General features: G+C 43.3%; 1 protein-coding gene across 5 annotated transcripts in view; it reads left to right on the top strand.

The window, feature by feature from the left end:
• FAT3 (FAT atypical cadherin 3) overlaps window positions 1–17,582 on the top strand; it is a 452,709-nt gene that overhangs the window by 392,622 nt on the left and 42,505 nt on the right. For all 5 annotated transcript variants that reach the window (XM_035116283.3, XM_035116282.3, XM_035116279.3 and 2 more), the window contains exons 14-19: window positions 323–712; window positions 5,602–5,816; window positions 7,419–7,556; window positions 12,345–12,488; window positions 14,541–14,738; window positions 15,646–16,444. In XM_035116283.3, coding sequence (XP_034972174.3) covers window positions 323–712; window positions 5,602–5,816; window positions 7,419–7,556; window positions 12,345–12,488; window positions 14,541–14,738; window positions 15,646–16,444 — 1,884 coding nt within the window. The remainder of the gene's footprint in view (window positions 1–322; window positions 713–5,601; window positions 5,817–7,418; window positions 7,557–12,344; window positions 12,489–14,540; window positions 14,739–15,645; window positions 16,445–17,582) is intronic.

Genomic DNA, 17,582 nt, shown 5'->3' with positions numbered 1-17,582 from the left:
AGGTGGTACCTCTGCATACCACTGTACAGCTTGAGGCTCCTTTAGCTGCCTCAGTGGTGCAGGAACATGGCCTCTCGGAATTCCAGTTTGACACCTTACCCTCACCCGCCACCATCTTGCTCTGTTCATTATGGGCTCTGTTCATATTTCAGTGTCTCTGTGTCCTTTTTTTAAATGCCCCAGAGCAAGCATAATTGGATCTCATGAAATGCTGAAATGATTACCTCCCTTCTGGACTCTTATTTCTCACAGGGCAGATGTTACAACATTGGTCTCCTTAATTAACAGCATCTTCTGTTTCTTCTTCTTCTTTTCTTTTTAGGTGTGAACAGAAAGATTGTCTATTCCCTAGCAGATTCTTCAGGCAGCTTTTTCTCTGTGGACAAATCCTCGGGAATCATCATCTTGGAGCATCCATTGGACAGAGAACTCCAGCCATCGTATAATGTCACTGTCAAAGCCACAGACCAGAGCATTGTGCAGACCCTGTCCTCGTTCGCCACGGTGACAATTACGGTTCTGGACATTAACGACAACCCTCCTGTCTTTGAGAGGAGAGACTACCTTGTTTCGGTGCCTGAGGACACCTCGCCCAGTGCTGAAGTCCTCTCCGTTTTTGCCACAAGCAAAGACATTGGTACAAATGCAGAGATCACCTACATCATCAGGTCTGGGAATGAAAAGGGGAAATTCAGGATCAATTCAAAGACAGGTATGTAAGGGAGGGGAAGTGTTAAAGAAAAGTATTTAAGTTTTACTCTTTAAATTTCTATCCTGAAGGTTCAGGAAAGTAAAAGGAGACATAACAGGAGCAGCAGAAGACTGGTTGTGTTGTGTGTGTTACTTTGATCATATTTTGTAAAGTATTGTTTACAGCAATCCTGTATTACTGTTACCATATGACATATGGGTGGAACTGGCATTGACCAATGATGGCTCATGGTGTATCAACATTCAAAATGCAAACTTTTTGGCATGTAGCACATGCTAGAGATCAAGGATAAGTTTGTTCTGCATATTTAAGTGAACCAACCTTAATTTGCATCTCCTGAACTAATCTGCCAGTTGGAACATCAATTATCCTCTGGATTTCATACTTCTCTGGATCGTTTGATAACAGTTCTTGGCTCAAAAAACATAAAGTACATTTTTAAAAGCATAACAGGCTGAAATATGTACATGGAGATAAAATGTGCATTTAAATGCTTTTCTGTGCTAATACTGTCAAGGAGAGCCATTGTGGGGTAATGGTTAAAGTGTTGGACTAGGATCTGGGAGACCAGGGTTCAAACCCCGCTTGGCCATGAAAAGACCAATAACTGATTCTAAGCCTTTATCTCTCTCTGGCCTTTTAGAAATCGGCAGGATGTTTTAAATTTAGTTCTTTTTCCTCTTGGTTTTAATGTATCTATGTGGAGGGTTATCTATATGTCTGTTTGGTTGTGGTTCATATTGGGTTGCCCTGGACAACATAAAGCAACTAACAAACAGACAAACAAACAAAACAGATAATTGCAGTTAGGACCACAGCTGGGGGAAATCTCTTTAAAAAACAATACATTATGCAATCTCATCAATCGCCCATAGGCTTCAGTATAATTGTCCAAAGTCGAGGTGTTTAAATCATGCACCAAAACAAGATAAATACTTGTCATTATAAAAAGTAGGTATACCAACATGCAGAACCAGTCTTACGCAAGGCCAGATAATGCTTACCCCTTTAGTTTCTAGTTGCAGTACTGTATATACATCCTAGTGAGGAGGATAGTTATTTTCAAAAAATCATTAAGAAGCCGTAGGGTAGCATAACAACATGTGCCTACCACCACTAGTCAGAAGTTAACACAACAGTGTAGTTAATTGTGAGCACAATGGAAAATCTTCCCAGAGCTGTAAAACACCTGAGTGAAGATTAAGCTATTTCTGAGATACTTCCGACTAGACTAAGGAAAAGAAATTAATAACACCATAATTCAAATAGCCACAATTGCCAATGATTAAAATAACTGACAATTCAGCATGCAAATGCAGTATAAACTATAATACAGGACACAAGTTTCATTCTTTGTTCCATCCACCTTGGCATCTTTTCCTTTTTTTTTAGAATCCAGGGACATCAGTGAGCTGTCAATGACTTAATCATACCTCTGTCAGGTCAAACAGCAAAGAGTAAAATGGACTTGCCAGTTAATCCTTACTGAAATCAGCAGATAGCAGTGCTTAGGAAAAACTGAAAATGCATTGAGAAATCCTTTCAGGTTTTGTCTTTTCATCCTTCAGCCAACTTTGCTGACCTACATTTCCCCTCACTTTGGGATTGTGTAATTGACCAGGTTCATACCTTCAGGCTCATGGCAGGTGAATCTGTCGATTTCGGCTTCTCTCATTAAGTTTGGCTTGCCTCGTTTTAACATCGGTTTGAAATCCTTTTTAAAGTTCACATAAAAATTTGTCACATTTCCACTAACACAGACATTTTTCTTTGTAGTTTTGTGTAATACAAACCTTTTACCTAATATACACATGTTTGTGTAATATATACTTGATCTATTATTTCACTTTAACAATAAAAACATAAATAAATTAAGGCCGATGCTGATAGAGGCTGAGATAACCACCTCCACTTAAAAGGCTTGTTGCAAAAGGAAGGTCTACAATAGGAAAGAAAACAGCAGTTTCCCCCAATAGAGTGCATCTTCGTAGTTATTTTCACTAACGTGCATTTTTTGTGCACAATTCTCCTAATATACACAAATTCGTACACAACTTTTGGTTGGAGAACTGTATCACAAAATACAAAGAAGTGTGGATTCTGAAGGAAAAGTGCTTCTTTTTTTCCGTCTTGGTGCAGGAAATGTGGATTTGGTTCACATTAAAACGTAAAGCAAACCAATTTCTCCTCCCCGTCGTCTTCTGGGTCCCACAGAACTGTGTACTCAATTTGTCAATATTCACCCACCCTATTATAGTTACCAAAGCAAGAGAAAGGGGGAGATGAGTTTTCATGACCAAGGGAAGAGATTAACTGCCAGACGGAGGAGTATAGAGAAAGATCAACTCATTATTTTAGGCAAATCGTTCTCAAAAGGAAAAGACCCTATAGACATGCGGAAATAATTTGCCCGGAGAAGCAAAAGGTTGTCAACTCTTGGTATATCTTGATCTGATCAAGAAAGGGCACTTGCCCAAACCAATGGGATTCACAGCTACAATATGTGGTTATGGCCTGCTGTTTGTACTTTCTGGAGACAAGTGAAGACATTTTTCAAATCTTTCAAAGTGCTGGTGCTTATCTTTCAAACAGCTTGTAACCTGGCATGAGGGGACACCTCCTCTCATATGATCATCCATGGAGACCACCCTATTGGTGCCCACACTATCAGAAGCGAGGGAAGCGGTTATGAGGAGAGAGGGCCTTTTGGGGTTGTGGCACCATGTTGTGGAACTCTCTTTCCAGGCAAACTCACCTGGTGCTTGTCATATGCTCTTTTTATTAACCCGGGTTTTTAATCTCTTAATGCATTTTTAAACTTCTGCTCTGATAATGTTCAGTGCTGCCTTTTACAGCTGCAAACGGATGCTTTGTGAATTATTACAAACCACCCTGACAGTTCTGAAGGTCAGGATAGAACTGTTTTAAATAAAACCAATAATAAATAATTCACCGCACCAAACTAGGTTTTCTGGAATCCCCCCTGTATGTGGGTCAAGGGGCTATTTCTTACTCTGAAGTGTGTGGTTTTATTTAAAAATAACATGGTACTACTCAAGTGCACCTTAAGGTTTATTATTTAGGAGAGCCGAATGGCATTAGCATATCAACACCCCTGGAATGGGTACGAAAAATAATGGTTAAAGCTGTATTTTACAAGGAAGGCAAGAAGATAAATCAATAAAATAGCTGGGGTGACGTTTAATCACCAGAGAAGAAGGGGGAAAGGCATTTATTATGCATTAATGTGTGACAGCTCCCTTATCAGCAGCTCTGTGGCAGAAACTGAAGATTCCAGGCTGTCTTATAATTATGTAAAATGCCCGATCAAGGCTTTTTAAAAGGAAATCTCCTTATCCATGGGCCAATGACAAGTGGATGCTTTGTGCTGGTGCATGTCTGTCCTCTCGCAGAGGGCCTCTTTCTGAGGTTGGGTGGAGTGCATCTACCAGGGGTGCCAACTTGCATAAAATATTGTGGGGGCCCAGGTAAGCCCCGCCCCGCATAAACGATCACATGATGCAGTGCACACACTCCATTTGAATGGGAATGCCCATCAACTTTGTGGGGGCCTGGCCTCCTCAAATATTTTACTGTGGGGGCCAAAGCCCCCATGGCCACTAGGAGTTGGCTCCTATGACATCCACATGAATACGTCAGGGCTTTTGTCAGCAGTAGTCCATTGCCTGTCTGCACAGTTGAGTCATAAACTCAGACTGGCTAGTCAATTGCCCACTTTGTGCTGTTAATCTGAGGATGTCTCAAAGAGGGGTGACACCAGAAGCCTTTCTGTGACAGTTCTTCCAGTTCTTATATTACTGTACTTTAAGATAAGGAATTCCACCATTTCTGCATAAACCTTGTGCCCAACTCATCCTTACATGAGGATTTAGAAGCTATTTGCAGGCTGCCTACCCTGGTTGGCCTCTGTGAGAACAGGATGCTTGGATAGATGGGTCTTTGGCCTGATCCAACAGGATTATTCTTACGTATTTAATCATGGTTAATTGTTGTTGTTTAGTCGTGTCCAACTCTTTGTGACCCCATGGACCATAGCACGCCAGGCACTCCTGTCTTGCACTGCCTCCCGCAGTTTAGTCAAACTCATGTTCGTAGCTTCGAGAACACTGTCCAACTATCTCGTCCTCTGTCGTCCCCTTCTCCTAGTGCCCTCAATCTTTCCCAACATCAGGGTCTTTTCCAGAGAGTCTTCTCTTCTCATGAGGTGGCCAAAGTATTGGAGCCTCAGCTTCACGATCTGTCCTTCCAGTGAGCACTCAGGGCTGATTTCCTTAAGATTGGATAGGTTTGATCTTCTTGCAGTCCATGGGACTCTCAAGAGTCTCCTCCAGCACCATAATTCAAAAGCATCAATTCTCCGGCGATCAGCCTTCTTTATGGTCCAGCTCTCACTTCCATACATCACTACTGGGAAAACCATAGCTTTAACTATACGGACCTTTGTAGGCAAGGTGATGTCTCTGCTTTTTAAGATGTTGTCTAGGTTTGTCATTGCTTTTCTCCAAAGAAGCAGGCGTCTTTTAATTTTGTGACTGCTGTCACCATCTGCAGTGATCAAGGAGCCCGAGAAAGTAAAATCTCTCACTGCCTCCATTTCTTCCCCTTCTATTTGCCAGGAGGTAATGGGACCAGTGGCCATGATCTTGTTTTTTTTTATGTTGAGCTTCAGACCATACTTTGGTTAATAGTATCTCTGATTTCTGCAATTTTTCCAGGCTTCTTACAAAACACGGAAAGGTATATCAGAACTGGTCCAAGTGTAGCCTGGCCTCTTCAGCAGTCACTGGGGTCGCTAACATCAGTATTCAAATTTTGCTTGTGTGTCCTTAGTGTTGTGCTTTACTAAAATTCTCTCTTCCGTCTCCAAGGGTCCATATCTGTAATTGAACCTCTGGACTATGAAATGTGCAAGGACTTCTTCCTAGTCATCGAAGCCAAAGATGGGGGCAGCCCGGCGCTGAGCGCCGTGGCAACAGTGAATATAAATGTGACAGACGTTAATGATAACGCTCCGAGATTTAGCCAAGAAGTCTACAGTTCTGTCATCAGCGAGGATGCCTCGGTAGGCGATTCATTGATAACGGTGAGTTGCAAAACGTTTACCATATTGATACGCCAACTTGGAGCCAGTGTGACCAAATTCTTGCCTAGGTTTCCATGAAGTGTTTATTTATGTATTTTATTGGTGGGGAATTTCAATAACTTCAGAAGTGCAGCAGAACCCCTGGCAGGGATCCTGTTTCTTGTACCACACTGTCAGGAGTCACTAAGATCTTGATATATATCCTGGTGCCCCTTTTCGGCAAGTCTGCAAGGAGATGGCTGAAACTGTTGCAATACCACCACCCGCAAGACATAACTCCACCCACTCAGTGCGTTACTTTTCCCATTCGGTTTATAAATACTTCAGAGTCATGCTTGTCACGGTCTGGGTAAAGACCTGGTTTGCCTATACCAGGCATCCCCAAACTGCGGCCCTCCAGATGTTTTGGCCTACAACTCCCATGATCCCTAGCTAACAGGACCAGTGGTCAGGGAAGATGGGAATTGTAGTCCAAAACATCTGGAGGGCCGAAGTTTGGGGGTGCCTGGCCTATACAGTATCGTTCTCTCCATAACTGGAGACAGGGCTCCATTATTACTGCAAAAATGGAGTAAACCAAAATGTATTTACTGGTCATCTGCTGGTATATTTTAAATTGGGTTTCCAGCCTCTAGTCATATCCGGTCACCACCCTCTAGCCCAGTGTTTCCCAACCAGTGTGCCTCCAGATGTTTTGGGACTACAACTCCCATCATTCCTGACCACTGGTCTTGCTAGCTAGGGATGATGGGAGTTGTAGTCCCAAAACATCTGGAGACACACTGGTTGGGAAACACTGTTCTAAAGGACCAGCCTTTAGTTTTTCATAATTCGTTCAGACATTTGCATCCTGCCTTCTGTTGGAACATCAGAGTTGTGAGCACTAACATTAAGAAAAACGAATTCTGCAGCTAAAACCAATGATTGCAAAAGATAGATAGATATAGAAAGATACACACACACACACACACACACACACATGAGAAAGAGAGAGAGAAACAGCACAGGTTTCTGATTTAGGCCGCAATCTTATGTCCATTTGCCTGGGAGTAAGCCTCATTTAATTCAGTGGGGCTTACTTTTGAATGTGTGTGAAAATGCACTATTAAAATAGAAGGAATCAGATCTTTACAAAAGAATAATGGTATAAGTGCTGGTATAAGTATGAAGGGAGCACCTTTCATACAAATTTTCCAGTCTCTTTTGCACATCTCATTCCCAGTCCTGTCTGGGCCTCCCACAAGATCTGACACATCATTTCCCTCTGTGCTTCAGTCTAAGTCTGCAGAGCTTTGTGACCTGACTGCTCCGGTTCCATGCCCCGGAACTGTCAAGCACCTAACAAAAATGTTCTTGTTGAGCATTAATAGCAAGGAGCAGCAGCGTTATACTCCCTAAGATTTGCACAGAACATGCATAGATTTCATCCCTTTTGTAGTAGTGCTGAAGTCTCATGCTGAGAAAATACAAGCCATTTTATGCATTTGAACGGTGTAATTTAGCACATGTATCTAGTCAATCATTGTGTCATGGGATTTGTTTATGCATGAATCCATCTTTCTCACTTTCGTTTCTTCCTCCCCACCCCCCTCCTCCCAAAAGCTGATAGCTGAAGACCTTGACAGTCCTCCCAATGGGCAGATCCATTTTTCCATAATCAATGGAGATCGGAACAATGAGTTTTCAATTGATCCTAGCTTGGGACTTATAAAGGTTAAGAAGAGATTGGACCGAGAAAGGGTAAGGCCATCTCAGGTTCATTGCTTTTCCACTTCTTTGGAAACATAATATTTCCGCATGCTATCTTTGCTTATGACTACGGGCATCAGTGTTTAAATGTCTCTCTTGCAGCAGTATAATTATCACAAGAAAATACTCCAGAATTTATATACTATATCTTGTTTTCGATCAGCCCCAATGTACCAATACCTTTTTAAAGCATTTAGCAAGCTTTGACACCACTTGTTTCCAACGGTGTTTGCAAACTCAAGAGTTCACAGATTTCCAGAAGAAGAAACAGCAGTGGTTGATATAAAAGATCCTGGGGAAAGCCCACTTCACACACAGGAAGTATCTCCAGGGAGGGCTGGGAATCTGCCACATCTGAAACCCTGGGGAGCTGCTTCCAGTCAGTGTAGACAGTTCTGAGCTAGATGGACCAATGGTCTGTCTTGATACAAGGCAACTTTCTTTGTAACTCTAAGGCGGAGATGACCAGCACATTGCCCTCAAGACGTCCATCAGCCTTAGCTAGCTTGGTCAGAGGTCAGGAATGGAGATTAGCTGTAGACCCGTGTTTCACAAACAGGGGTCTCCAGCTGTTTTTGGACTACAGCTCCCATTACCCCTAGCTAGCCGGACTAGTGGTCAGGGATGGTGGGAACTGTAGTTCAAAAACAGCTGGAGACCCAAGTTTGGGAAACACCACTGGAGACCAACAACTTCTGGAGGGCACTATATTGTCTACCCCTGCTCTAAGAGCTACAGTTTCCAAGATCGAAAGAAGAGTGCCACTCTGTGTGGCATTCCCAAACTACAAATTCCAGGGGTCCTCAGCTCCTGTTAGCTTTTCCTGTGGGAAGATAAGCCTACAGCAGAAGGGAGGGACAAACGCAATAATAACCAGGGGCACTGAGACCCTGGGGATAATAGAAGCCAGTGTTGCCAGTAGGATTTACAGGTCCCAGAACAGATGGGAATAAATGAGTTTGGCCTCTGGTCTCTGAAGCATATGAAAGAAGCTACGCTCTGTCCTGTCCTGGTGCACAGAGCAAGTCGGGTCAGGAGTTGCAGGACCAAGGAGAGCTCCGAGGGAAGGTCATATGTTGGAGAAGTGCAGCTTGCCAGCACACACACACATCCCCCTCCATTTCATGACTGTCTCCACACCAGTAAAAAGAATGCCCAAATGGGGTAATGTCTAAAGGACAATTATGCACATCCGTGTGTAATCAATATACATGCCATGCTGCCATGCCAAAACTCAGCCCAATTCAATGTGCTCATATTAAACACCAGTGTGAACCTGGTCTGGAATTAGACCAGGATTCCCATTTCGGCATGGCAGTATGACTCGGAGCCCAAGTATCTGAAAAAACCCCTCCATCCCTTCAGTTATTCTTAGGATCAGCACCCTCTTGGTAGCTCTGCTACCCTCAAAAGTGGGGGGATTGTGGCCTGGGAGAGGGATTTCTCTGGCAGCCCCTAAAATGTGGAACACCCACAAGGTTGCATCTAGCACCTTCATTATATAGCTTCCTTCCTATGCTAAAGGCATACCACTTTACCCCAGCTTTCGATAGTTAGGAGTGGGACCCACCTCTTCCGTCTTGTTTAATCTGTGTTGGGCTGCTTTTGTTTGGAATTGTGTTACTGGTTTTTTAATAATTGTGTATGAACTCTTTTGCTTGTTTTTCATTGCTTGGTTATACTGTTAGAATGGGGAATGGTGAGTAAAATATATTACAAATACATATACTGTATATTCCGGCATATAAGACGACTGGGCGTATAAGACGACCCCCAACTTTTCCAGTTAAAATATAGAGTTTGGGATATGCGCGCCGTATAAGAAATACGACCCAGCGTATAAGACGACCCCCAACTTTTGAGAAGATTTTCCTGGGTTAAAAAGTAGTCTTATACGCAGGAATATACGGTATATATCACCAGCAATGGAACAATCCATTCCACCATCTCAGTCTTCTGCATGTGTGCAGACTAGGGGTCTTTGGAATGCACAAACACTTTTTCCTCAAAGAAACAACATATTCTCTGTTGCAGTGTGCCATGCAGATTTTTATTTTATTTTTTAAGCGACACTGCTTTATTAATTGTGGAAAACAGAAGTAAATCTTGCTTGGTCTTTCCCAGCAGGCAGGGTAATGTCACAGGTACTAAATTCCGCAAGCAAACCGGGTTTTTTAAAAAATAAAAAAAATAAAATAAAAAAACCTCCACTTGGAAAATAATTCTGTTTGCCTCAAGGCTGCTTAATGCAAAAGAAAACATCCTGCCCATATTAACATGTCAGCTGGATAAAGCTGTCAATATTTGGAATCACCATTGCAGATAGTTTGCCAGCGGAATGCAGGAGAAGCAGAATGGTGTGTGGATTTATTGCCACCTGTAGACCGTAGGAAAAATAATCTTGAGAAAGAAGTAGCCGTGCTGGAGCTTTGCTGGATCAGGTGGGAGTTCAGCAAACACTGAATCCCACGGACAGGTCCCATTGCTCTGAATGGAATCTGCAAAAGTTGCAATTCCTAATCACACCTAAATTCCAAATTGCATATTACAGGGAGATGCTCAAGTACTGCCAACTCACATCATATTTCCCAGGTTACATACAATAACAGGGGGAAGTGACATCAGCAAGCAAGCAATTCTACTACCCCACCATTCTGCTTCTCTGACGGCCATACCAACACGGTGGGGTGGGGTGGGGGAGAACCTTCTCCAGGCTAAGGGACATATTCCATTCTGGGCAACCTTTCGAGGAAGCCCTCCAAGAGGTGGGCGGGGCCAAAGGCAAAACTGGGCAGGGCAAGTAACACATTTACACAGTCAGTCAGTCAATCATCCATAACCCCCCCCCACCCTTTCTCTACATATAAGCGTCTGGGGACTTCTATTTCAGTGTATCTGAAGAAGTGTGCATGCACACGAAAGCTCATACCAAAATAAAAAACTCAGTTGGTCTTTAAGGTGCTGCTGGAAGGAATTTTTATTTTTATTTTGTTTCGACTACATCAGACCAACAGGGCTACCTACCTGTAACATTTACACAGCCCTCTCGGTCCTCCATCCATGCAAGCTCGAGTTCAAGGATACATTCCAGCTGGATGAAACCTCTTAGGCCGTATTAAGCGGTCCCAGTGAGGGGTGTGACCTAGCCCAAGGGACAGATAGAGAAGCCTGGGGAATGGCATTGGGGTGATTCTCCTTAGTGTATAGTTCATTGAAGCTAATGGGGTTTAGCTTTCAAATAAACACAGATAGAATAGTACTGTGCCTTTGACTATCTCTTGATTGCAACCTCTCAGAGCTTTAATGCTTCTCCTTATTAAAACAAAACAAAAAATAGTTCCCTGCATGTGAAAGCTAGCACTCCAGGCAGAAGAGGAGGGTCTGTTAGACTTGCATATACAGGGAAATGTACATTAGTTGGTTATATATGAGGGCATCTAAAAAATGTGACTTTCCCTGGTATTCTGCAGTCCCAGAGAGGGCCTTGCACTTTTTCTGCATATATATGACTGGTAAGAACCCAAGAATGCAAGTTCCGGTTTCTCAAGTACCTTTTAGTGGTGTGATGCCGGGAACTAGTGCTTGACTGCCGCTGCTCACAAGATGGGGCTCAGGGCTTCAGCTTTTAACCAAAGGGGCACTCAGGCTGGTAACTATGCTGGATGTGGTTTTAGTAAAGCCTTTTGAAATCCATTCCTGTGCCCAAGTTTATTTCTGATGCTTATGAAGCTTAAAATTGCTTCCTGTGCACAACTTATAGTTAAATTTATAATGGCTGGTCCTGGATTTCTTATGCAAAGAGCTGTACAGTATTGTTTAATATTTTTTTAAGTGTCCCATTATCTGCAGCTTGTATCATCTGGTGCAGTAATTTTGAAGCCACAGAGCCATTATGGTTATGGATTGCCTTATTTTAAAAAGCAGAATCTGAGATGCACTGCAGCAATAAACATGGAAACACAGATATATAAAGGCCGGAGAATGCAATGAGGCCTTGTGTTAGAATACATGTCGTGAGGTAAAAGTTTCTAAGGTACTCATGAATCAGCATAAGGTGGTAGTGTGGACTGTACCACGTCAGTTTTCCGGTGGGGTGTGTGATTCTTAATGCTGACCCCCACAGGGCAGAGGGGTGGGCAATCCTCATATGAAGAGTTCATTTTTTATTATGTATGTATGTATGTATGTATGTATGTATTTTATTGACTATTTGAGGACTGTGCACTATCCAATCAACAGCTGTTTTGGCACTGGGTTTTAAATAAAAAAAATCTGCAGGATCTTCCTGTGAATATGGCCCAAAACAGGAATGAGCATGTTGTTGTCACAGCGCCATGCAGCCAATCCATTTTGGGTATATGAAAATTTGCATGCCAATTCAGAGTGAGGACAATGTTTCTCCTTAACACAACAATATTTTTTTTACAACCTTCCACAAATTACTGAAAGAGCGAATGTTTTTCTCAACTGACAAAAGCTTTAGAGAGACGCTTTCCCTTTTCTGCATAAGCCAACTCCACACTGTGCTAGTTATCTGCTTCCCTGGAGGTGCTTTTGTTGTTGTTGTTTTACACAGAGGACCAATCAGACAGATGAATTTGCCACCTGGCTCCTGAAATGGCACAGTCTCTGTTCTGTCACCACAAAATTCCACCCATCCATTGCTAGTTCATTCTGTTCCACAGGCAATCCTATGCAGATAGTAGCAAATCCAATGTGGAATTTCGAAGGCTTTTCAAGCTGATTCAAAGATGTAACATACTCTTTTTTTTTTTGCAGGTTTCTGGATACTCGTTAGTCATACAGGCAAGAGACAGTGGGACTCCTCCTTTGTCAGCATCTGTGACGGTCAACGTTGACATTTCTGACGTGAACGATAACAGCCCTGTTTTTACACCTGCCAACTATACAGCTGTGATTCAAGTAAGTTTGGTCCTGAACATCAGGAAGAAAATCTCCAGTCCTAATCTGATGCTTTAGGTACGATTTAAGTGGCTTATCAGCACTGAATTATCTCTTCTGCCCCTACACCCCAGGAAAGGATAAGAACGTTATTCCTTAGCTCTGTAACAGGTCTTGTGTTGGCAGTGATAAGGAAACATCTGGGTCCTTTGCAGCATTTTATGACTGATTTGCATAAGAAGCAGTTTAGTAGCCGGAGGCCTACATCCACCGAAGAGAACCACCATGTAATGTGACGGAGTTGGGGAACCTGTGGCCTCCAGACACTGTTGGACTCCCAATTCTCATCAGCCCCATGTGGAGTGATAAGAGCTCATTGGCATTGGAGTTCAGTAGCATCTGAACTGGCATGGGAAGGGAAGGCTGTGACCCAGGGAAGGCTTAGTCTTCCTAGTCAGAAACAAACAACACTTTCAGAAACCCAAACTACACTTGTTCTTAGAAATTCACACTTCTGTTCACATTACATTGCAGTTCTCCAGCCTAGTAATGCATACAAAAATATGCATGTCAGCAGAAAGTGTTCTATTTTTTGCTCTTCTTCTTCTTCCCCACCCATCAGACCGGGATATAAAAATGCATTATATTAGGGGAAATATCTTAGCAAAAGTCTGTAATTGCTGGTGGAATTTTTTTTTAAAAAAAGCATTATAATTGGGATAATTGCTTAGCAAAAATCTGTATATTTGGCAAAATTTCACACAAACGTGTATATTGCAAAACATTAACTGATGAATTTTCATGAGGACTTCAAAAAAAAAACTACAAATATGCAGAAATGTGAATGAAGAACCAAACATAAGGCTGGAGAAATCTTAGAAACGGAGGGAAATGGATATTGACAGTCACCCATCTCTGTTTGGGAGTCAGAAGTGCTATTTCAGCACTTCCAATTTTCACAGTTGTGTTTGGCAAACTGTACTTTGCTCCTGTTTGGCTTGCACTCGTACAGCAACACACAGCTGAATGATGAAAGAGAAATAAGTGCATGCCTGCGTCTTGAAGTTGCTTGCTCTGTTGTCCACATTCATATGTATGCTTCCAGCAAGAGTAGTTTTCTCCAGCAGTACTTCTGTTGTGTCTGCACTGCCTACCCAGTTTACGCCCCACATGGGTCTGTTGTGTGGACAGTACAGATGCAAATTACTTTGTCATTGCAGTGAACAGAGTCTAAAGAAAGTAACAGCCAACAGAGGCCTAAAATCAAAGGGGTGCTCCCTCCTCCTTTTTTGGTAATAAAATATCACTGACAATTCACTCTCCTTTAAAGGTAAAGGTAAAGGGACCCCTGACCATTAGGTCCAGTCGTGACCGACTCTGGGGTTGCGCGCTCATCTCGCATTATTGGCCGAGGGAGCCAGCGTATAGCTTCCAGGTCATGTGGCCAGCATGACAAAGCCACTTCTGGCAAACCAGAGCAGCACATGGAAACGCCGTTTACCTTCCCGCTGTAGCGGTTCCTATTTATCTACTTGCATTTTGACGTGCTTTCGAACTGCTAGGTTGGCAGGAGCTGGGACCAAGCAACGGGAGCTCACCCCAAAATGTGCTGTCCTTAGTGTAGGTGTGACTACATCCCTAATTAAAAAATTTCTATCTTGCTGTGAACTGGGAGTGGGCAATACGTGGTTCTTCGGATGTTGCTGAACTCTCAGGTCCTACCAACCCCTGGCTAACATGGCCAGTGGTCAAGGATGGTGGGAGTTGTAGTTCAGCAACATCTGTGAGTTCAAAGGTTGCCCATCCCTGCTCCATATAGACATCAGAACAATCCCATCAGTTCTGACCATAGTACAAATAATCAAGCCTAACAGGCATTTTGCTACAACTTGCTCTTATGCAGACTTGAACACCAGAATCAAAGTGGGAGATTTTTATTTGCAGACAAACAAAAGAACCCTCATAAAAAAAAACAACCCACATTCGTATGCATTCTATGCAGCAGGCAAAAATGTATCGAGATGTATAATTAAAACCCTTTTCTTAACATATACACTGTGTGTATGCACAAAGGAAAATAAACCAGTGGGAACAAGCATTCTGCAGCTGGTGGTTACAGACAAAGACTCTCTGCACAATGGACCCCCTTTCACCTTTTCCATCTTGACGGGTAATGAAGGCGAAGAGTTTGCATTGGACCAGCAAGGCGTCTTACGATCTGCAGTCGTCTTCAAGTACAGGGAAGCAACTGAATATGTGCTCTGCATTCAGGTACTGCTCTCTCCATGCACAAAAGTGTTGGAAAACAGTTCTCATGGCAAACTGTCGTCCTCTCATTAGGCCTGTGTGCCATCTTTCTGATTTCACCCCCTTATACTGTGCACAAAATCCTGCATTTTATTACCCAATTTAAATTCTGTAGAGATGGCTAATTAAGCAGATACCTTACAAAACCGTTCACATGAAATGGAATTTGGGAGCTGATTAACATTAATGATGCAGGATTTTAATTGTTGTTGTTGTCACACATGTAGGCAAAGTCACTGTATTACTATGCAGGAAGGACCAGAATTCTGCTGCCAAAAAGAGCATGCATTTTGCAAATGTTCCCTGATCTAATTACATAAAAGGGACAGAGATCACACAGGCTGTCAGGCCTGTTTTGCAATTTGCATATGCAGTGTGCAAGTAGCTTGGCCCATTTGGGAAGAGGGTAATCCAGGTAATATTTGCAAAAATAGTAAGGGGCCAAAGGAACTGTCCACACACTACCCTCCAACCCAAACTATTGAGGGGAAGATGAATTTCTCCCAGGTTCCAGTTCAGGAAGAGTCATAACACAATCCTAAGCGTAAAATGCAGGTACTCGTAATTAATTCCCACCGAGTTCGCTGAGTCTCACTTCCTAGTAAGCGTATTTAGGATTGTAACCTTGGGTCAACTTTCAAAGCTAATGTGGACTGCACAACAATCACTGATAGACCAACCTGATATAGAAACTTGGCAGATTTACCTGTGCATGTGTGTTTCCTTATGATTTTAAAACTGTTTATTTAGGATCAGAGTTTGCACTGCAAAGACTCCAGAAAATGGAGCGCTGGGATCTTCATGCTGTTATCGACCATTGTTTGAAGTAATGGTGTGTTTTGTTTTGCAATTTTATCATGCATCAAATTAGGCAAAGGATTCTGGGAAACCTCAGCAGGTATCCCACACCTACATCCAAATCCGGGTCATCGAAGAAAGCATCCACAAGCCAACAGCCATCCCTCTGGAGATTTTTATTGTCACTATGGAAGATGACTTCCCCGGAGGCGTCATTGGGAAGATACATGCGACGGACCAAGACATGTACGACATCCTCACTTACGGCCTGAAGTCCGAGCAGAAAAGTTTGTTCAAGGTCAACAACCACGATGGGAAGATCATTGCCCTTGGCGGGTTGGATAGTGGGAAGTACATCCTGAATGTATCGGTCAGCGACGGGAGGTTCCAGGTGCCCATGGACGTGACGGTCCACGTGGAGCAGCTGATGCAGGAAATGCTGCAGAACACGGTCACCATCCGTTTCGAGAACGTCTCCCCCGAGGATTTTGTGGGGCTCCATATGCACGGGTTCAGGCGCACCCTGCGCAACGCCGTGCTCACCCAGAAGCAAGACAGTTTGCACATCATCAGTATTCAGCCTGTGGCGGGCACCAACCAGCTCGACATGCTGTTCGCGGTTCAGATGCACACGGGGGACTTCTATAAGCCTGCCTTATTGATTCAGAAGCTCACCAATGCAAGGCGGCACTTGGAAAATGTGATCCGCGTTTCAGCTATACTGGAGAAGAATTGCTCCGGATTGGATTGTCAGGAGCAGCACTGCGAGCAAAGCCTGTCTATTGATTCCCATTCCCTGATGACCTACAGCACAGCACGGATTAGTTTTGTGTGTCCCCGGTTCTTCCGAAACGTACGCTGCTCTTGTAATGGTGAGTGGTCTCTCCTGCCCCCTCTTTTCTGCCGCCACCAATCCCATCCCTCCCCGTCCTTACATTGGAGCATAGTTTTTATTTCTCTAACACCAGCCAGTTCAATTCAGTTAGTTTAAAAAGAGCTTTTGGGAAATGTACAGCTGAGAATTGATTTCTCACGCTCAGCAGGAATGGCTGGCGTTTATTGATGTCAAATGGGAGCTGGTGAACTTTGACCCCCTTGGAACAAAGCTGTCCAAAGTTTCCAGGGGCAGTCCAGTCAAAGGGATCTGTAAACCTCGTGCCAGCAAGAAAGGTTATAGGGCTTTCCAGCCAAATTTGTGGGGGGCATGAAGGGTGGATGTGTAAGAACAGCCCCAGACTGTATTCAGTATTTTCAAGTAGAAGGTGACATTTGAACCCAAGTGATAAAGTTAAAAAGGGCTTTTCTCATTCCCTTTTTTTGCTGGAGTAATGAAAACCAAAAAAAGCATTTCATTAAGTAATTGGTAGCAAAGGAGGGTTGTTGACCTTTTTCAGCCTGTGCTCAATGCTATGCTAAGAAACCACCTTGTGAGAATGTGATCTGAAACTCTTTTACCATTCTTGAAGGGGGTGTGGTTATCATTGCCATAAAATGCTGCACATTTGCTTTCTGTTAAAATTAGGCACCATTTACGTACGTGCCACAGTTTTGGGGTGCTGCTTTTTTTTTAGAATGGACATTTTGACTCTGGGGAGTGAGCATCACAGGGGGGAGAGGCTTGGAAACATACCCACAAAAATTGGCTTGTTCATCTGCAGGAAAATGTTGCTAGCTTAGTGTGGGGTCTGGCAGAGAAGGGTTCAAGAGCTCTGTCTCCCCTCCAGTAATTCTTTGTATTTCTGTGCTGGGCATGGAGAAGAGAGCTTCTCTCCTCTGACAGCCCACTCAATTTCCATGCTGGACACAGCGGAAGGATGGAGTGCTGCTTCCCAACCACACTTCTTAATACTAGTGGCTGCGATTCAAAACTGGAGAGAGCGCCGTTGCACTCAGATCCTGTTTGTGGGCTTCCCATAGGCATGTGGTTGGCAGGATGCTGGACTAGGTGGGGTTTGGGTCTGGGCATTATTATTACCTTGCTCACTCACCTGAATGGAATTCCATGCACTC

Source organism: Zootoca vivipara, chromosome 4 (assembly GCF_965207765.1).
Source record: "Zootoca vivipara chromosome 4, rZooViv2.hap1.1, whole genome shotgun sequence".
Lineage (NCBI taxonomy): Eukaryota > Metazoa > Chordata > Lepidosauria > Squamata > Lacertidae > Zootoca > Zootoca vivipara.
Note: the sequence above shows the minus strand (reverse complement) of the source record. Positions and strands in the feature narration are given on the sequence as shown.